The sequence below is a fragment of the Gossypium hirsutum genome, chromosome A09, assembly GCF_007990345.1.
Source record: "Gossypium hirsutum isolate 1008001.06 chromosome A09, Gossypium_hirsutum_v2.1, whole genome shotgun sequence".
NCBI classification, from domain to species: domain Eukaryota; kingdom Viridiplantae; phylum Streptophyta; class Magnoliopsida; order Malvales; family Malvaceae; genus Gossypium; species Gossypium hirsutum.
Window position 1 is genome coordinate 70,763,808 of NC_053432.1, and position 20,646 is coordinate 70,784,453.

General features: G+C 36.4%; 2 protein-coding genes across 2 annotated transcripts; one reads left to right on the forward strand and one right to left on the reverse strand.

Moving 5' to 3' along the window:
• The first annotated feature begins 9,075 nt into the window (after window positions 1-9,075).
• LOC107891294 (pentatricopeptide repeat-containing protein At1g59720, chloroplastic/mitochondrial) lies at window positions 9,076-11,489 on the forward strand. The gene is made up of 2 exons (XM_016816048.2): window positions 9,076-10,042; window positions 10,253-11,489. The coding sequence occupies exons 1-2, from the start codon at window positions 9,131-9,133 to the stop codon at window positions 11,078-11,080; spliced, it is 1,740 nt and encodes a 579-aa protein (XP_016671537.2). The 5' UTR covers window positions 9,076-9,130; the 3' UTR covers window positions 11,081-11,489.
• Window positions 11,490-11,631: 142 nt separating this feature from the next.
• Window positions 11,632-20,146, reverse strand: LOC121206166 (calcium-dependent protein kinase 32). Its single transcript, XM_041076584.1, has 8 exons — window positions 19,599-20,146; window positions 19,374-19,497; window positions 13,878-14,021; window positions 13,436-13,588; window positions 13,177-13,292; window positions 12,858-13,025; window positions 12,341-12,571; window positions 11,632-12,082 (listed from the first exon to the last, which is right to left on the reverse strand). Exons 1-8 carry the CDS (start codon window positions 20,100-20,102, stop codon window positions 11,927-11,929), a joined length of 1,596 nt encoding a protein of 531 aa, XP_040932518.1. The 5' UTR covers window positions 20,103-20,146; the 3' UTR covers window positions 11,632-11,926.
• Window positions 20,147-20,646: the final 500 nt, after the last annotated feature.

The window sequence follows — 20,646 nt, forward strand, 5'->3', positions numbered from 1 at the left end:
GACCACGCATGTCAAGTCATGGGGATTGGCACAGTTCGTATAAAGATGTTTGACGGTATTGTTAGAACTCTAACTGATGTTCGGCACATTCCAGAAATGAAGAAAAATTTGATCTCTTTGAGTACGTTGGACAAGAAAGGCTTTCGGTACTCTGCTGAAGGTGGAGTTCTCAAGGTATTCTCGGGTGCTTTGACTGTGATACGTGGTAATTTGGAGCGGGGCCTTTACTTCCTCGATGGTTCCTCGGTTACAGGTGTTGCGGGAGTGTCATCATCAGATGATCTAGATTCTGACACCACGAAGTTATGGCATATGCGGCTCGGGCATATGAGCGAGAGAGGCTTATCGGTGCTAAGCAAACGAGGATTATTGTCTGGGCAGTGTACAGGAAAGTTGAATTTCTGTGAGCACTGCGTCTTCGGTAAGCAGACTCGGGTAAAGTTCAGCACTGGGATTCACAAGACAAAAGGCACAGTGGATTACTTCCATTCTGACCTTTGGGGGCCTTCTCCGACAATTTCTAAAGGTGGTTACAGATATCTGCTTACCTTTATCGATGATTACTCGAGAAAGGTTTGGGTGTATTTTCTGAAGAGCAAGTATGAGGTTCTCATCAACTTCAAGCAATTTAAAGCTTTGATCGAAAATCAAACAGGAAAGAAGATCAAGCGATTCCGGACGGATAATGGCTTGGAGTTTTGCTCAGGTGAATTCAATGAGTTCTGCAAAAATGAAGGAATAGTGAGACACCGCACTGTTCGTCGAACACCACAACAAAATGGAGTTGCAGAACGCATGAATAGAACTCTCTTGGAGCGAGCTCGTTGCATGCGATCAAATGCTGGGCTCGGTGAAGAATTTTGGGCTGAAGCTGTTAATACTGCTTGTTATTTGGTTAACAGATCTCCATCAACAGCTATTGAGCTGAAGACTCCTGAGGAAGTATGGTCTGGTTCTCCTGCTGATTACTCTGGTTTAAGAGTGTTTGGCTGCCCTGCGTATGCTCATGTAAATGAGGGAAAACTCAAACCGAGGGCGAAGAAATGCATATTTCTTGGATACGGCCAAGGGGTGAAAGGATACAGGTTGTGGTGTCCTGATCCGGTTTCGTCCAAGTTCATCATCAGCAGAGATGTGACTTTTGATGAGTCATCCATACTTCGATCCACCACAAATTCCCGGGAAAAGGAGGTGTCAGATAGAATGGGAGATCACGGTGTTGAGAAGCAGGTGGAGTGTCAGGTGGACGCTCCAATTCCTACGGAAGGTACTTCAGTCCAGGATGATCAAGTTGAGGTGCAAGATTCCGATGAAGATGAGTCACCTCAAGAAAAACCATATAGCATTGCCACTGGAAGAACGAAGAGACAAATCAAACCAAATCCGCGTTACGCTAATCTGGTGTCTTTCGCGCTCAGTGTGGCGGAGTCCATTGGTATAGAACCTTCCAGTTATAATGAGGCTGTCACGTGTGATGAGTCGGCACAGTGGGCAATTGCTATGAGTGAGGAGATAGAATCTCTTCACAAGAACCATACTTGGGAGTTGGTTAAGCCGCCAAGTAACCAGAAGATAGTTGGTTGCAAATGGGTCTTCAAGAAAAAGGAAGGCATCCTAGGGGTTGAAGCAACTAGATTCAAGGCACGATTGGTTGCTAAAGGCTTCACTCAGAAAGAGGGGATTGACTACAATGAAGTTTTCTCCCCAGTCGTAAAGCATTCTTCCATTCGTGTATTACTTGCCATGGTGGCCAAGTCTGATCTAGAACTTGAGCAGCTTGACGTAAAAACGGCGTTCTTGCATGGTGAGCTCGAGGAAACAATCTACATGCGTCAACCAGAGGGTTTTACAGTTCCTGGTAAAGAAGACCATGTCTGTCTATTAAAGAAGTCTTTATATGGATTGAAACAATCCCCAAGGCAGTGGTACAAGCGGTTTGATAGCTTCATGATTCAGCATGGTTACACAAGATGTGACTATGATGCTTGTGTCTATCATCGGAAGCTCTCAGATGGTTCGCACATTTATTTGTTGCTGTATGTTGATGACATGTTAATTGCTTCCAAAAACATGTCGGAAATCAACAAGTTAAAGTCGCAGTTGAGTGGTGAGTTCGAGATGAAGGATCTGGGTGCTGCCAAGAAAATTTTGGGCATGGATATTCACAGAGATCGCAAGGCGGGCAAGCTTCGTGTGTCGCAGAAGAACTACATTGAAAAGGTTCTTCAACGCTTCGGCATGGATAAAGCGAAAACTGTGAGTACTCCGTTGGCACCACATTTCAAACTCTCTGCAGAGTTGTCACCACAATCTGATGAAGAAAAGCAGCAAATGTCTCACATTCCATACTCGAGTGCAGTTGGAAGCGTGATGTATGCAATGGTTTGCACTCGTCCAGACATTTCACATGCAGTTAGTGTGGTCAGCAGATACATGAGTTGTCCTGGCAAGGAACACTGGCAGGCCGTGAAATGGATTCTCAGGTACTTGAGAGGTTCTGCAGATTTATGCTTGGTATATGATCAGAGTGACTGCACTAGCAGTGTCACGGGCTATGTGGACTCTGATTATGCTGGAGATCTGGACAAAAGAAGATCTCTGACGGGTTATGTTTTCACTTATTCTGGAGGAGCCATTAGTTGGAAAGCTGTGTTACAGTCTACCGTAGCCTTATCTACGACTGAGGCGGAATATATGGCGTTAGCAGAAGCAGTGAAAGAAGCATTGTGGATGAAAGGTCTAGTAAGCAGTTTGGGTTTACAACAGGATTTCACTGTTGTATTTTGCGATAGCCAGAGTGCCATACATCTGACTAAAAATCAGATGTTTCATGAACGGACCAAACACATTGATGTCAGATATCATTTTGTTCGGGAACATGTTACGCAAGGTGACATTGTTATCAGCAAGGTTGCTACCGAGAAGAATCCTGCAGATATGTTAACTAAGGTGATCCCTGCATATAAGTTCAAGCATTGCTTGGACTTGATAGGTATTCGGGATTGATTAGCGCCAGAGAGGCGTTTGGAAGAGGTGATCCAGTTCGAGGAATTCACTATGATGTTCAGCTTGGTAAATTTCAAGCCAAGGTGGAGATTTGTTAAGAAATGGCTTAAAATTGGTAGTGGATTGTTGTTGTTGGTAGTGGGTTGTTGGTGGTAGTGGATTAGTGGATGGTTGTTGGTGTCCATTTTCAACCACAAATCTTTGCCAAAGTTTTGGACAATTATGTCCTTGAACTCTCTTATAAATAGAGAGGTTCATTAGCCATATTCATCATCCCAAACCAAGAGAGAGCAAAGCTTGTTCTTTGAAAGCTAGGATTTTAGCTTTCGGGTTTTCTATAGGGGTTGAGAGTTGTGAGGTTCTCGGGTTGTGTCTTGAGTGTAAAACACTTGTAATCTTCATCTTGTTATAGTGAAATTTCTTTTCGCCTCTGCCCGTGGACGTAGGCATTAAAGCCGAACCACGTAAATCCTTGTGTTCACTTTATTTTTCGTTCCGGTCAATTTACTTGTAGTCATATCGGAGTTCTCGAATCGATCCTTTCCGCAACAAATTTGTATTTTGTTCATTGGATTTATGACAAGTACCTTAGGTTGAATTTGCATTTAGTGTCTTTGATTTGCTTTAGGACAAGAAAAAGTTTAAGTGTAGGGTATGATGGGTGCTCATCATATTTATATCTTTAGGCCTTTTCACTTAGTTTGTTTTATTCTAAAGAAAAATTTTAAACATTTAGAGTAATTTTTATTATTTGCATTATTTAAATTTTCATTATATTTTATTTGTCTTTAGGTATTTAGAATTTAATAAGTGTTTTATGACTTTTTCATAGGTTAAACTAAACTTAAAATACAAGATCGAGCACGAAGGAAGGAAAAAGAGGAAGTGAAAATGAAGAAAAATAAAGTCGAGCATGATAGATTAAAGAATAAACTAGGGGAGAGTGCAACAAGATTATGACTTAACCTAAGTGATATAATTGAATAGATACCCAACTCACTAAGATATATACCAATTACGAGGCTACTTATAAGATATAAACCAACTTAGGTAGTGGGAGATCGATGATAATGACAATCAACAATTTAATTAATTCCTATATGCCAACTTAGGAATTCCTTAGATGCTTGTAAGCTATACAGCAATTGAGAATACCTCCACCTCAATGACCATCTTAGTTATGAGCCTTAAATTCATTAATAACTGAAATAGATTATTAAATTCCACTAACGGAAGATTTCTTCACCACTATATTTATGTGAATTTTTATTAACAATTACTTTCGATTTACTTTTATTGTTTTATTTAGATTAGATTAGTTTAGTAAAAGTCTTATTTCCTTATGTTTTAGTTAATTCTAAATTTAGTAAGTGGTTAGTTTAATTAATTAAATTGTATTACCTATTTGTTCATTCTCTACGTGAGTTTGATCCTCAAAATGCTTTCTTTAATGGAATTATTTTATTTTAAGTTTATTACTTGACAACAATCTTGTATACTTATGAGTAGATGGGAAAAATAGTTACTCTTTTGAGCTTTAAAATTATTTATCTTATTTTATTATTATCTCCATCATCATTTTTCTTACACCACTAACCTATTAGTTATCTATTGCTAATTAGTTACACAAATGTTGATTCAACATTTGGTGCAGATGATGATGAGGTTGAACTATATTGAACTTAAGAAATAGTAAGAAACAAAAAATTCATCTTACAACAAAATCATCAAGAATCATTGGTTACTTGTAACCCAATATTTATCCATCATCTACTTTCCTTCACTTAAATAGATGAAGAAGTTGATGATAGATATCACCAACGAAAACAAATAAATTTGTAAATCTCACTATAAAATCAAGAAGAAAGCATCAATTAAACCACACAAAAATATATGTTAACAAGTGAAATGATGAAAAGAAAGAAAAATTGGAAAGGATGAGAGAAAAAAACATTTTATTATTTTATTATTTAAACTCTAATATCTTCAAATAGAGATATACAATTGGTGTGTCAGAAGAGTAATTAGCACTAACAACATCCTTAACTAACTCTCAACAAATTTCAACGAAAGAAACAAGCTTTCAACTATATAATAATATTAAATAAACTATAACAGCAAGAGCAACAAATTAACTAATTCTTAAACTACTTAAACAACAATGTTTAACACATACTATATTAACAAAATATATATAGATAGATAAATAACTTTATCAAAAAATTCATGTATTAAAATTATTTATCCATTATTATAAATTTATCTAATATTTGTATTGTGTATTAAAAGTGCCCATCCATAACAAAATACTAAAGTGTAATTTATATTGTTTTAAGACTCTAGTACTTAGGTTGTAGGGTAATTAGGTACATGATAATATTTAAGAGTTAAAGCAAATGTTGTTTCCATGCATATTGGTTATTAAAGGTTGTCACAATTTATGATTTTTTTTTTATATAATCACGTTATAGTTTGAGCATAATGTTATTTGGGTCGAAGATCATATTCAGATAAAACTCTTTTAATAATGTCTAGTACTCAAGGATTCGAATTTAATCCAAATATCTGGTGAAGAAGTCTACTTCCACTTCTTTCAACTATTTTTGGGTTTATAATTTTCTTTTTGTGGTAGAAATTTATAGTGAGAAAAATTTTGATTGCAACCAAAATTTTGTGGTGGGGCATTGATATGGTTACTTGTTGGTCAATAGTTTTTTGAGTCAATATGTAGTTTGTTACTTGAACTTGCTCAAAAGTACTTAGTTGCTACTTAAATTTATCTTCTGCCACCTAAGTTAGTACCTCCGTACTAATATCCTCACTTTATTCTAACGTGACATTGATGACCAATTCAATGGTAACAAGTGGTAGCCTTTCAGCATGACATGTGGTGAATATAAAATAAAAAATCTTTTAAAATATATAAATTAATAAAAAAATATTTTTTCACATCAAGAATAAATTTGGTCATATGATTGTCCATATACATCTAAAGTTGGACATCTATTTGTCCAAATTCATTTTAGATATATTTTTAGTAAGTTTATATATTTTTATTTTTTTATAAAATATTTTTTTAGGTTACTATCATTTTAAAAAATATATATAAAATATAAATTTATAAAAAGTAGTATATAATATTTTAAATATATATAAAAGTTTACATTATATAATATAAATAAAAAAATTTAAATTTTTTATAAATTTATAAAACTTTATAAATAATTAAAATTTTATAAATTTATAATATATATATATATATATAAAGAACTAAAAAGCACATCTACAATTAATTTGGATAACCATCTTTCTAGGTTCATTCTTGATGTAAAATATTTTTTTATATTTTTTATTACTTTATATATTTTAAAATTTTACATATTTTTAATTTCAAAATATTAATAACTTGATATTTTATAATAATAAAAAGTAAAAACATATAAACTAGCTAAAAAAAATCTGAAATAAATCTAGACAAATGGATATCTAAATTCAAATATATCTTGGCAACTATTTGTATAAGTTCATTCTTGATGTAAAAAAAATATATAATTTTTTATTAATTTATATTTTTAATTTTTTTAATATATGTATGCTACATTGCACTATTGGATTGACCATCAGTGCCACGTCAACATAAACTACCAGGGTAAGTGTGGAGGTACCAACCTGAAATAAGGAATACAAGTTCAAGTATAAGCTAGATAAAAAAAATTTATGATACCGACTAGATACTTTTAAACATATTTAAGAAGTAAACTACATATTAAACCTAGCCTATGATTTTTTTTTTATCTATAAAGTGTGGTTCTTATTTAAAGCTATATTGATGGTCGAAAATTGTAACAAATTTTTTTCGTTCAAATAACCATTTTTTCAATAGTGAGCGTTACAATTTAGTGCGAAATTGTCTTAATATTTTTATTATTTATTAGTTTAATTAATTATGAAAATTATATAAAAAATAAAAAAAGAGACAACGTCCAATCGGGAGTTGCCACAAAAATTTGTGGTAACTAAATTAAAATATTCTAATGTTATCTTATTCTTTTTTTTTTTTGATAAAATAATGTTATCTTATTCACACTTCAATGATTAGGGTTTAAATTCATTCTCTTCTATAAAGGAAAGAAAAACCTGTAATGAGTTTTAGTCAATCATGACCATCAAACCCTAAACAGATGATTAAAGTAGGGAATGAAGTATGAAGGGGTAGATGGGTTACCTTGCTTGTACAAACAACAAGAAGAAGCGTGTCAGTTCTATGGTACAAAATGGAAGTAAGAGAAGGTGTTGAGGTCATAGTTTGTTTGAGTGAAGGAGATGGCTTTGGAGTGGATCATACATGTACATATGTATATTGGTGATGCAGCTTGTCATTATGTATGATGAATCTAAAAGACTTTTTTATTGTTAATATTATTATCTTCTTCTTCTTCTTCTTCCACCAAATCATTGTGCACCAAGAATAAGCAATCCCTAACTACTGATTTCCAGTTATGACATTTGGATAACAAATTCGGTACAAGTTCTTGCAGCCCTAATTTGTCATCCAAAAACAGCTTTATTTGATTTTTTTTTTACACCCAACATGGCGGTATGGTGCAAAACATCACTTCCATACCATTTGTATATCGGATTAGTTTAAGGATTTGGTCTTAGTCCAATGCAAAACGAAATATGTAAAGGTCTAATGATCATTAAAATAATGAAGTAAATATTTTGTTTTTCTCACCATAATGCATCTTATTTCATATCCAGAGGAGAGTGATGAAGTTTTGTTCAAAGCTCAAATTATGAATTTGAGAGTTTATGTTGATGTTTTAATTTTCTCTATTTTATAATCTATACTTATCCTATAACCATTTTCAATTTATAAAAGGTAGATTTGGAGATTAAATGCCTTTGATGGACGTTGCCATTAAGCAAATGTATGGCACCTACATTTACATATATTACGTGCCATGAGTGACAATTTTGGGTTAGGCAAATCACTCAATGGGTTATTGACTAAAATGTTTAATCTCTTCAATTAGTTATGGGAATCATATATAATTATATAATTGATGACAAATGAATTAATAGTTTATAAAATTATCTGTGATTTCGGGATTTTTTTTTTGTGTGTGTGTCTAATGTTATCAATGGTACTGGGGGATCGGTATAGTATGCAGGATCATACGTAGTTATACGATTTTTTTGTATAAATAATTAATGTCTCTTAATAAGATGTTTGTGAAGTCCTCTTAATATGATAGTTATCGTTCTCTTAATCTCAAGTTAGTTCTTGGTATCTGCTTTTTCTCCTAACTTTTGCTAGGATGTTGTGATAGTACTCTTTTATTGAAATGAAATCATGTTTGGTAAAACAAAAATAACCTCATAATTGAAATCAAGTGCAAAATGGCTTCAAAAGTTGGGAATAATGACCAGATCACCATAATTGTGCAATGGAAGTAATTATAAATCTGAGGTTCAGATCTTATCCAATACCATAATCATCATTTGCGTTTATATTTCATTTATAGCAAACAAAAGGAAGATATTGATGTTCGATTTCAGTTGGAAGCAACTTCTACCAATTTATGATTAACTGCATTAATGGCTTCCTCTATACATAGCAATCACAAACCTTAGAGGTACCCACACATGTACTCTTATTTGAGATTTTTTTTTTTACATTAATTGTGTGGATTAATTAAAATATATTATATTAAATTGTTAAAAATTTATACAAATTTTATAACATTTTATAAATATTATTATTGAAAAAGTAAAAATAATATAATTTTTTTAAATTTTTATAATGATAAAAATTTAAATTAAGACAAAAAAATAATATTTAAAAAAAACTATAACAAAATTCTTTCAAAGATTTATTTATCAAATAGATATAAAAATGGTACTCCAATAACCCGATTTGTGCCGGAAAGAAAATAAAAGTATAATATGAAAGAAAAATAAAATTGGGCTTTTCAACCTCAACTTTATAAGCCCAAAAATGATGCAGGCCTAAGTATTAGGCCCATATATCTTCACTATGTTTTATTTTCAGTTAAAACTTTTCCCGGGTTTTAAACTTAATTTAAAGACAGCAAAAAGAAGAAGAAAACTGTGAGGTTGGATGGAAGAAGAGAGAATTGGTTATCTGATTGAAAAATGCCCAGATACACGCGTCATCCGTCAAATCCACGCGCATGTTCTCACTCGCCTCCTTCCTATCTCCGCCGTATCCTTCCTCCTCTCGAAAATAGTTGGGTTTTGTGCTCTTTCTCGCCATGGAGATATCAATCATGCTCGCAAAGTTTTCGCTCAAACCCCCAACCCTAACATCTTCTCTTGGAATTCCCTTATTCGGGGTTATTATCTTGTCGGAAGCCAATCGAAGGTGCCCCTTTTTTTATATAAAGAATTGGTCAGAAAAGGGTATCCTTCTGCTAATACGTTTACCCTGGCTTTCGTGCTTAAGGCTTGCTCCAATATTTTGGCTTTCGATGAGGGAAGACAGGTTCATGCCCGTGTGTTTCGATCTGGGTTTGGCTCGAACCAGTTTGTTCAAACGGGGTTACTGAATTTTTATGCGAAATGTGAAGATATTGGGCTGGCGGAGAAAGTGTTCGATGAAATTCACGAGAGAAATGTGATAGCATGGAGTACGATGATAAGTGGCTATGCTATGATGGGATTGGTCAATAAGGCGTTTGGTGCGTTTAGGGAAATGCAAACCTCGAATGTTGTTCCTGATAAGGTAACAATGGTGAGTGTGATTTCTGCATGTGCTATGGCAGGGGCACTAGATATTGGTAGGTGGATTCATGCGTATATCGAGAAGCACATGATTGAGACTGATATTATGCTTAGTACTGCACTTGTTAACATGTATGCCAAGTGTGGATGCATTGAAAAAGCTAAAGAAATTTTCAAGGGCATCCCAGTAAAAGACCATAAAGCTTGGAGTTCAATGATTGTTGGATTGGCAGTTCACGGCTTAGCAGAGGAGGCTTTGGAAGCATTTTCTAGGATGGAGGAATCCAAGGTATTGACATAGATGAGCAGGATAAGCATCTTAGATTTTAAACTCATATAGCATTTCATTCCACAAGACAATGTTATGATCCCATGCATTTATGCTCATGCTCCCATCAAGCTAGCTTGCCAGGATAAAATCCTTTTGTAGAATGTAGTTATAGTTTTGAATGACAAAAATTGAAGTTCGTGATCCTCATTTTCTGCTTTCTTTTTCCAGGTTACACCTAGTCATGTTACCTTTATTGGCGTTTTATCTGCTTGTGCCCATGGTGGACTTGTTTCTGAGGGTAGGAGATATTGGTCAAGCATGATTGAATTAGGAATTGAACCATCAATAGAGCATTATGGTTGTATGGTTGATCTTCTCTGTCGGGCCAGCCTTGTTGGTGAGGCTTGCAATTTTGTTCAAACAATGCCTTTCTCTCCAAATCCAGTAATTTGGCGAACATTACTCATTGGTTGCCAGAAGAATAAGATGTTGCATAAAGGTGAAGTCGCAGGCGAGCAACTTCTTGCGTTAGAACCATCTAATCCAGAGAATTATACTCTGCTCTCAAATTTCTATGCATCAGTTGCACAGTGGGAGAAGATGAGTCATGTGAGAAAGATGATGAAGGAAAGGGGCATGAAGGTAGTGCCTGGGTGTGCATCAATTGAAATTGATGGCTTTGTTCATGAGTTTGTGATGGGAGATTGGCATCATCCCGAGGCAAAGGACATAAGACAGGCTTTGAGGGTTATTGCTGAGCGAGTTAGTGATGCTGGGCATGAACCACAGGTTTCTGATGTGTTGCACAATGTTGGTAATGAAGAGAAAGGAATTTATTTGTGTGAGCATAGTGAGAGGCTTGCTATTGCTTATGGAATTTTAAAGACGAAAGCACCAGTGCCAATTAGAATAGTAAAGAATCTAAGAGTTTGCATCGATTGTCATGAAGTGACAAAGATCATCAGTAAAATCTATGAGCGTGAAATAATTGTTAGAGATCGTGTTCGGTTCCATAAGTTTGTAGATGGTTCTTGCTTTTGCAAGGATTATTGGTGATTCAAACATGATCCAGATTCTTATTGACAGTGGTAGCACAGTGGGAGTGTTGCATTATCCGGCTTCCAAACATATGAGAATTCCTGAGGCTAAGCTAAGGAAGAGAGGGGGGGGGGCATATCTCCGACTTCGCAAATCAACCAATGACAGTGGTTAGATAAATTAAACTAATGGTAACCATGGCAACGATGAGCAAACAGTGACAATGGAAGCTTAATTTCTAATAGCTTATCAATCTTCGGGAGACCCCTGATGAGGAAGGCTAAGCTGATTCTAGCAACATTTAGCCAGATTGTTAAATTTCCAACCCCTTGCGGCACGAGGTACATGAAGGGTTGTAATATTATCTTGCATAACATTTTTTTTATTAATAATTTTATTTTAATAAGAAAAATGGAGATTATGAACAGGGCTCTTCTTGGAACAAATTTTATCTATTAACATGCTTTGGTTCGATAATGGCTAATAAATCTTGTCTTTCCAAAGAAACCAGCGAAAAAAATCCATTTGGCACCTATCTTATGACTTGAAAAAGCAAGTTGACACCAATAAAGGCTAAACTACAAGCGCACACTTCCATTCTTCAAGTACACCTATAAATAACAAAGATAATTTACAATACAAATGAACGAACCCCATTTTTTCAATATTTAGATAGATGGACCCCTTGGCATCATTGCATGGCTCAATCCTAGTAAATCAAAGGAATTTTCTTTACATCTCCCCAGAACAAAAGGAATTTTCACACACAGGTAATACTGATGAATTCAACAGCCTTTTTCATCACTATTACTTCTGGGTTTTTTTTGTCTAATTTTCTCATTAAGGGAAGTTTGTTTTGTTGGATCATATAGGATTATCAGGCGACAGCAATGATCCATCCTTCATCAATTTGAGACTGAGATTGTTGAACCGCTGTCGTGAGTATTGCCTAGATGCTTTTCTCCAATCTGTACCGGCTTTCATCATTGCAACAAACTCATCATAACTAATTCTCCCATCCTGCACGTTCAACAATCATAATTCCACATGAGTTTTCCAGCATCCACGTTTAAGTCACAAACATTTGCTTCCCATTCTTCTTATTCCCATTAAATAAAATCATCGGTTTGGGTGTCACATTACTCGAACCACAGGCTTTTCTCATTGATTTGCTTAAATTGATGTATGAACATCATGTTTTCTACTTGAGAAAATGTTGGCTATATGAATGTCAGAATAGCATGCTTCAAAAAGAAAAAGAATGAAAACCAGTCTAACCTTGTCTGTGTCCACATCGTGCATGATCGCAGTAATGACTTCTTCGCCATTGGTTTCCAGCTCATCAGCCAACTCATCTCTTAGTTCCTCAATCTCGATATAACCACTCTGGTCTTTATCAAAAAACTCAAATGCCTTTTTAAGGTGATTGTCATTACCCATCTTTCTCAGGTGAATGGAGATGGCAGTAAATTCTCCATAATCCAAATATCCATCTCTATTGACGTCCCCCTGCAAAGAAAATATTAAAATAATAATAATAATAAGTTCTGTTACTTTTTTCCAAAAGATTCAAACACTTTGATTATCCTCACAATGCACATATTTCAACAGGTTTTTTTTCCCGTGCTCAATATAACAATGGGTCACTAAAAGAGATAACAGCATTGTTGTACCAAAGCGAAGTCCGGACATTAGAAACCACTAGCATCAATAAACTAATGGTGACAGTTATTCAACCCTTCCCAACCAAAGATCAAGGACAAAAAAGATAAAGCAATTTTAAAGTAGAACTTACTGCATCCATTAGTACTTGAAGATCTGCATCAGAAATAATTTGGCCAAGTTTATGCAACCCATCCCTTAGCTCATCAATGGTAATCTTGCCTCTATTGCCAGTATCCATCACTTGGAATCGCTCTTTTATGTCTGCGGTTTCCTCCACCGTAAGATGCTCAGCTATTACCTATTAGTATAAGATTTTCCCAGAATACAAAATTGGGAGAAATGTCAAAAAGCTGGGAGAAATGTCAAAAAGCTAACGAATGGAAGCTTTATTCAGGTTCTATTTCCAAAATAAAAAAATAAAAATAAAAACAGAAAGAAATAAGGATTACCCTGAGAGCTCTTTTCTTGAGCTTGTTCATTACAGAGAACTGCTTGAGCCTTGCCTTCACAGTTTCACCCAAGGAAACATTTGGAGCGGTCTTTGCATTTTGCAACCAAGGATGAGCTGAATTTGATAAGCAAGAAATGATTCAGTTCCAGGAATTTTAATAAACAGCTATGTAATTTTGCTAAGAAACTTCCTTTGTTTAAGTGGCAACTAAAAATTTTCATGAACAGAGAACCTTTATCATTAGAACTAAAGTATACCTAGTACTTCCTGAGCTGTAAGTCGCCGCTTTGGATCAGGATTGAGCATCTTCTTCACAAGGTCTTTTGCACTAGCAGAAACCTTAGGCCAAGGATCCCTCTTAAACTCTACAACAGAGCGAAGAATCGCTTGTGCAACTCCTTGTTCAGTTTCTGCATAGGAAGGAAAGTTAGAGCGAACAAAGAGAAACTGAATAAAAACGAAAGATGGAAATAAACAAATAAAAGTCTGGAAAGGAGCATCAAACTGAGGAAAAATGTGTTGAACTGTTCAGTCAGGTATTGAAGGGTAGAAATAGTAATGAACTAGTGTATTCATGTACCATTGTCAACTTTCACATAATATCGCCCTTGTGCGGTAGAATAATTCTTTTATGTTCTTTATCAACTAATTGTAATTTCACAGCTCGTAACATGAATGCACCAGAAGTTACATACTAACCTGCCCAAAAAGGTGGGACACCACAAAGTAAGATGTAAAGGATCACCCCAGCACTCCAAACATCCACTTCAGGCCCATAATTCCTTTTCAGCACCTCCGGAGCCATGTAGTATGGACTTCCAACTATCTCCGTAAACCTTTCACCTGCAAAAGGAAAAGTTTCTGTTGTGCGGAAGCGTGTGAAAGAGTAAAATTATTGTACTGAAAAATCACACTAAGTTCAATTCCCAGGAAAGAGAGGTGGATCACGAGGATCACTTAAGTACCAAGTCTTTCCTAGCCAGAATATCCCTCTATCGTAATTTAATAGCACAATAAATCACTACAATCACACTCACAAAATATGAACATTAAATAGTAAAGAACACCAAAATTTAACGAGGTTCGGCAAATCTTGCCTACGTCCTCGGGCACTACAAAATATATTTCACTCCAAAAATACAAGTGAAACTTTACAAATAGGGAGAGAGAACAATGCCTTAAGTAGAGAATGGCAAATGTGGGATGATGAGAATGAGCAATGGTTGGCCTATTTATAGTTGAGATTCAAGGGCCACCTTGCAAAGTCACTATTCACTTAGGGACCAAAAATTGCTATTTTCCCATGCCCAACACTAAATAAAATATTTGGTGCCCATAACTTTGACCTTTCCAAAGTATGGGTAGGTATGGGAAAGGTATGGGCAAGGTATGGGGTATGGGTATATTCTAATAATCTCCACCTTGAAGATTTGATTAGGATAATCTTATCTTCACACAATTCTTTCTGCTTTTGACAACAATACTTGATAGTGCCTTCTTCAACTGTTAAACTTGCAGGATATTAATCAAGTTCAAACAATGTTCGAACTTGGTTGCTGTTACCACCTTGGTCATCATATCTGCGGGATTAACTGCAGTCTTGATCTTCTGAAGACAAATTTTCCCCTCTTCAATAATTTCCCGCACAAAATGGAATCGTACGTTGATATGTTTTGTACGTGCATGATAGACTTGATTCTTTGCTAAATGAATAGCACTTTGACTATCACAATACACGTTAATATGCTCCTGAACCAACCCCAAGGTTTTAGCCATACCTTGTAACCAAATAGCCTCCTTTACAGCCTCTGTTACAGCCATGTACTCGGCTTCTGTGGTTGACAACGCAACTGTAGACTGTAGTGTAGACTTCCAACTTATTGGTCCTCCAGCAAGTGTAAACACATAATCGGTGGTTGATCTTCGCTTGTCCAAATCACCGGCATAGTCAGAATCAACGTACCCAATAACACCTTTACCAAGTGTATTATCCTGCTTGAACAGTAATCCAACATCCACGGTCTTCTGAATATACCGTAGAATCCATTTCACAGCTTGCCAATGTCCTTTTCCAGGATTATGCATATACCTGCTCACTATACTAACTGCCTGTGAAATGTCGGGTCTTGTACACACCATTGCATACATCAAGCTACCCACTACATTAGAATACAGAACTTGCAACATGTATTCTCGTTCCGTATTCGTCGAAGGAGATAGTTGTGCAGAAAGCTTGAAATGAGAAGCCAACGGGGTACTTACAGGTTTGGTCTGCTCGTTCATGCCAAACTGCTGTAGTACTTTCTTCAAATACTGCTTCTGAGACAAGCTAACTCTGCCATGAGCTCTATCTCTACATATTTCCATGCCGAGAATCTTTTTAGCTTCTCCTAGATCTTTCATCTCAAACTCGAGATTGAGTTGAGTCTTCAATCTTTCAATCTCAACTTTGCTCTTAGATGCTATTAGCATATCATCAACATATAAGAGCAAGTATATGAAAGTTCCTTCTTGTAGCTTCTGAAAATACACGCAATGATCAAATTTACTTCTTGTGTACCTTTGCCCTTTCATGAACTGATCAAATCGCTTGTACCACTGCCTCGGAGATTGCTTCAATCCATAAAGCGACTTTGTCAATTTGCAAACCCAATTTTCTTTTCCAGCAACCTTGAATCCATCTGGCTGAGTCATATAGATTTCCTCTTCCAAATCACCGTGTAAAAACGCGGTCTTTACATCAAGCTGAACTAGTTCAAGATCATATTGCGCAACCAAGGCTAGCAAAATCCGAATAGACGAATGCTTCACAACTGGAGAAAACACTTCATTGTAGTCTATTCCTTCTTTCTGAGCGTAACCCTTTGCTACCAATCTAGCCTTGTATCGAATTTCATTTTTACCAGGAAATCCTTCCTTCTTTGCATATACCCATTTGCATCCAATTGCCTTCTTTCCTTTGGGCAGTCTCACCAACTCCCAAGTCCTATTTTTATGAAGAGACTGCATTTCTTCATTCATAGCTTGCTTCCACTTTACACCATCAGAGTTACTTATTGCTTCTGTGTAAGTGGAAGGAACATCATCATCTGCAATTGGAAGTGCATAGGCCACCATATCGTCAGAGCGAGCAGGCTTACGAATCTCTCTTCTTGGCCTCCTATATGCAATTGAATCTTGTTGCTGTAGAAGTTCTTGGGTCGAAACTTCTTCATCATTTGTTCTTTCAATATTAGCTGGATCATCATTAACCTTTTCAAACTCCACCTGCTGCAAAGTACTACTGGTTTTGTCATCCTTTTGTGAATCCTCGTTCTTCATCATGGTTGATTCATCAAAAGTTACATCTCTACTGAAAACAATCTTCCTTGTATCAGGACACCAGAGACGGTATCCTTTTACACCACCAGTTATACCCATGAATAATGCTTTCTTTGCTCTTGGGTCTAACTTAGATTCTTTTACATGATAATATGCAGTGGAACCAAAAACATGTAAAGAATCAGTAGCAGGTTTACCAGTCCACATCTCCATCGGAGTTTTTCCATTTATTGCAGCTGATGGCAATCGGTTAATTAGATGGCACGCATATGTAACTGCCTCAGCCCAAAATTCCTTGCCCAATCCAGCATTGGACAACATACATCGAACTTTCTCCAGTATAGTCCGATTCATGCGTTCTGCCACCCCATTCTGCTGTGGTGTATCTCGAACAGTGAAGTGTCGTACAATGCCCTCATCTTGACATACTTGTAGAAATGGATCATTTTTGTACTCAGTACCATTATCTGATCGAAGTCGTTTGACCTTTCGACCTGTCTGAGTCTCCACCATCTTCTTCCACTTCAGAAATGCATTCAAAACTTTATTTTTTCTTTTCATTAGATACACCCATACTTTTCTTGAATAATCATCAAGAAAAGTGACAAAATAGTGCATACCTCCCAAAGAAGCCACTTTGGTAGGTCCCCACACATCACTGTGAACATAGTCCAGAATTCCTTTCGTATTGTGAATTGCTGAACCAAATTTTACCCTCGTCTGCTTGCCCAGAACACAATGTTCACAAAATTCCAATTTGCAAGAATTTGCACCTTTCAACAAGCCTTGCTTCGCCAAAGTCTGCAAAGCTTTTTCACCAGCATGTCCCAATCGCCTATGCCATAACCTGGTAGCCTCTGAATCTGCATCTTTCGCAGAAGCTGTTGATGTTGATCCAATAACTGTACTTCCATTTAAATAGTACAAGTTATTTCTTCTAGTGCCTTTCATCACCGTCAATACCCCAGCTACTACCTTTAGTAATCCATCTCTCAAAGTGATTGTGAGCCCTTTAGATTCTAGGGCCCCTAATGAGATGAGATTTTTCTTCAAGCTGGGTACATAGCGAACATCTGTCAGAACTTGGATTGAGCCGTCATGGTTCTTCAATTTGATTGTACCTACACCCATTGTCTTACAGGCACTATCATTGCCCATAAAAACAACTCCACCTTCTAGTTCTTCAAGACTAGAAAACCAGTCCTTATTAGGACACATATGGTAAGTACATCCCGAATCCAATATCCACTCATCTGTTTGACATGCCATTGCCATGCCAACCAAGCTAAAGTCTGACTCCTCATCATGCTCCGCTACACATGCATTAGAAATAGACTTGCCCTTTTGTAACTTAGGACAATTCTTTTTCCAATGCCCTTTCTCACGACAAAAGGCACATTCATCTTTGGCGGGTCTCCCTTTGGACTTACCCCTTCTACCAGGTTTGCTGCTGTGTGAACGACCTCTTACTGTTAAGACTTCTGCGGTTGTATCTCTGTGATCTCTTTTATCTTTCTTTCGAGTCTCAGATCTATACAACGCACTACAGACTGCATCAAATGTGATCGTGTCCTTCCCATGAAGCAATGTGGTGGTAAGATGATCATATTCATCAGGAAGGGAATTCAACAATAATAATGCCTTGTCTTCATCTTCAAATTTCTCATCCAAATTTAGCAAGTCTGCTAAAATTTTATTGAATGAGTTCACATGGTCATTCATCGACATACCGGGTGCATACGTGAATCGATAAAGTTTCTTTTTCATATAAAGCCTATTTTCAAGACTTTTCGTTAGAAACTTTTCTTCCAATGTATCCCACAGCTTCTTCGCTGATGTCTCCCTCATGACGGAGTACTTCTGCTCTTTGGCCAAACATAGGCGGATTGTACCACACGCCTGTCTATTGATCTTGGCCCACTCCTTGTCATCCATCTTGTCAGGTTTTTCTTCAAGGGCTATATCCAGCTCTTGCTGACATAAGACATCCAGGATCTCACACTGCCACATACCAAAATTATTGGTACCGTCACATTTCTCTACTTCAAATTTTGCATTTGTCACAGTAGTCCTTGCTGATGACGATGCTGCTGCCATTTTTCTCCTCAATCCCAACTACTGTATACGTGAACAGTACCGTATACGTGAATAGTGCTGTATACGTGAATAGTACTGTATACGTGAATAGTGCCATATACGTGAATAGTACCGTAAACGGTCGTATTCCCCAAGTACGAATCTGGCTCTGATACCAATTGTTGTGCGGAAGCGTGTGAAAGAGTAAAATTATTGTACTGAAAAATCACACTAAGTTCAATTCCCAGGAAAAAGAGGTGGATCACGAGGATCACTTAAGTACCAAGTCTTTCCTAGCCAGAATATCCCTCTATCGTAATTTAATAGCACAATAAATCACTACAATCACACTCACAAAATATGAACATTAAATAGTAAAGAACACCAAAATTTAACGAGGTTCGGCAAATCTTGCCTACGTCCTCGGGCACTACCAAATATATTTCACTCCAAAAATACAAGTGAAACTTTACAAATAGGGAGAGAGAACAATGCCTTAAGTAGAGAATGGCAAATGTGGGATGATGAGAATGAGCAATGGTTGGCCTATTTATAGTTGAGATTCAAGGGCCACCTTGCAAAGTCACTATTCACTTAGGGACCAAAAATTGCTATTTTCCCATGCCCAACACTAAATAAAATATTTGGTGCCCATAACTTTGACCTTTCCAAAGTATGGGTAGGTATGGGAAAGGTATGGGCAAGGTATGGGGTATGGGTATATTCTAATAGTTTCAAACTTCAATAGATTGAACAAAGAAAATAAGTTATTCATGTCATGGTTTTAAATTACATTACCTGGTTTAAAGAACACTGACAAACCAAAGTCGATCGCCTTCAAAGCTGCTGTCTCTTTCTTATTTTCAAAAAGAAAGTTCTCAGGTTTGAGATCTCTATGCATCACCCCATGCCTGTGGCACATCTGTCACAACAATAATAAGTAGCAACCAAACAAAATGCAACCAACATCCCCCCATAGGACCAAGCTCAAAAAAGAAAAGAAAGGAAAAGAGAAGAAGTTACCTGAACAACTTCAACAATGGTCTTGGCGACAGCAGCAGCAGCTCTCTCGGTGTAATGGCCTCTTGCAACAATCCTATCAAACAACTCACCACCTTCACACAACTCCATAACCAAATGCACCGCATTGTCATCCTCAAAAGTATCTTTCAAGGTGACAATATTTGGATGTTCTGGCAAATGCTTCATGATCTTAATTTCCCTCCTCACATCCTCAATATCCACAGCCGTCCTCAGCTTCTTCTTTGATATCGATTTGCATGCAAAGTTCTCGCCTGTGTCTTTGTCCGTACATAGATATGTGATCCCAAACTCGCCACGCCCAAGCTCACGTCCAAGTTCATATCTTTGTTCAATTTCTCTACCGGTTGGCTCCTCTAAAACGATGAGTTTAGGGCTTCCGTTGCTATTGAAAAATGGGTTTTGCTTCTTGTTTCCTTTCTTCTTATTCTTTTTCTTGTTATTCTCATGGGAAGCAGCTGCTGAAGTCACACAACAATTTCCCATGAATTCAAAACCAAAATTTAATCTAAATAATAAAAATGGGTGTTTGAATTTAAACCCAAGAAATAATAAAAATTTGATCTCTTTAAGCAAAGAGAGCGGGGAATGGCCCTCTTAAAGACAGGCTTTGAAATTTAAAACTTGTTTCAAATAGGCCAATCAAAAAACCTCCAACAAATTTTTTTTTTTTGAAATCTTGTTTCTATATTATCTGGAAAAATTTTAATAACAGGATTCCGACCAAAAAACAGGGGAAAGGATGGAACTTTAAATGGAAAATAGGCAATGAAATGAAAGAGAAATCACAATTGAGGAGTGAATTATATTTAAAAGAAGATGAGAAGAGAAAGGGTAGGGAACAATGAGGATGAGATGAAGAATATTCTCGTATTATTTTTAAAGCGCGTGAAAATTCAGAAGAAAATTAAGAGAAGAAGGACGAAAGAGGGAATTGCAGTTGAATTGAATGGGAAGACGGAGAGATAAAGAAGGGGGCCTCCAATCCAAGCCTAACCTGTTAACTTTTTCTGTTCTTTTTTAATTCCTA